The sequence below is a fragment of the Sinocyclocheilus rhinocerous genome, unplaced genomic scaffold, assembly GCF_001515625.1.
Source record: "Sinocyclocheilus rhinocerous isolate Xijiao unplaced genomic scaffold, SAMN03320098_v1.1 C35784081, whole genome shotgun sequence".
NCBI lineage: Eukaryota > Metazoa > Chordata > Actinopteri > Cypriniformes > Cyprinidae > Sinocyclocheilus > Sinocyclocheilus rhinocerous.
The window spans coordinates 18-630 of NW_015763327.1; the positions used below are offsets into that span (position 1 = coordinate 18).

Consider the following 613-nt stretch of genomic DNA (forward strand, 5'->3'; position numbering starts at 1 on the left):
AATCCTGCCTAGGCAACTAACTGAAGCTAATATCACCTAAAATGTACATTTTATTTTATTGCAGATTTATTTCAATTACCTGAATTGTTTTAATCGTTTTAGTTCAAGTTAACAATAACCCTGATGCATAAGAAATAAATGTAATATCCATACATTTACAGTCCGATATAGAATAATCTCACTGTGACGGCTCTGTAACGCCGGACTCCTCCTTCACGATTATTCCCCACATGTCAGAATGATCCTAATTTCCCTCACTTAGTCACAGAGTAATGAGAAGCACTTACGTAGTTGTCGCGGGCCGACCAGCTGGGATAAAGCTGCATGTGAAGCTGCCGCTCCTTCCGCGCCAGGTCATAGTACTTGGCCTGTTCCTCGCGGGTCAGAGCGTGCCACTGTTACACACACACACACACATGTCAGAAACACTCCCAGACTCTAATCCTGACAGCAGATGAAGCGGATGGGAACGCACCCGTCGGCCCAGGATCTGGTTGATGGCAGCGCTCTCCTTCAGCGTGCACTCAGCGATGACTTTGGCCCGCATCTCCTTCATGTAGAGCATGAACGCGTTCAGCGGCTTCTTGATCACCGGCTTCTTGGGCTCCTTCTC

The 613-nt window shown here is 47.1% G+C and overlaps 1 protein-coding gene across 1 annotated transcript; it reads right to left on the minus strand.

The window, feature by feature from the left end:
- Positions 1 to 287: 287 nt before the first annotated feature.
- On the minus strand, positions 288 to 610 carry LOC107735101 (transcription factor 7-like; the record flags this gene model as incomplete). The annotated part of the gene is made up of 2 exons (XM_016546900.1): positions 288 to 395; positions 476 to 610. Coding segments are annotated over 2 exons (243 nt in total), but the record flags the coding sequence as incomplete, so codon positions are not given.
- Positions 611 to 613: the final 3 nt, after the last annotated feature.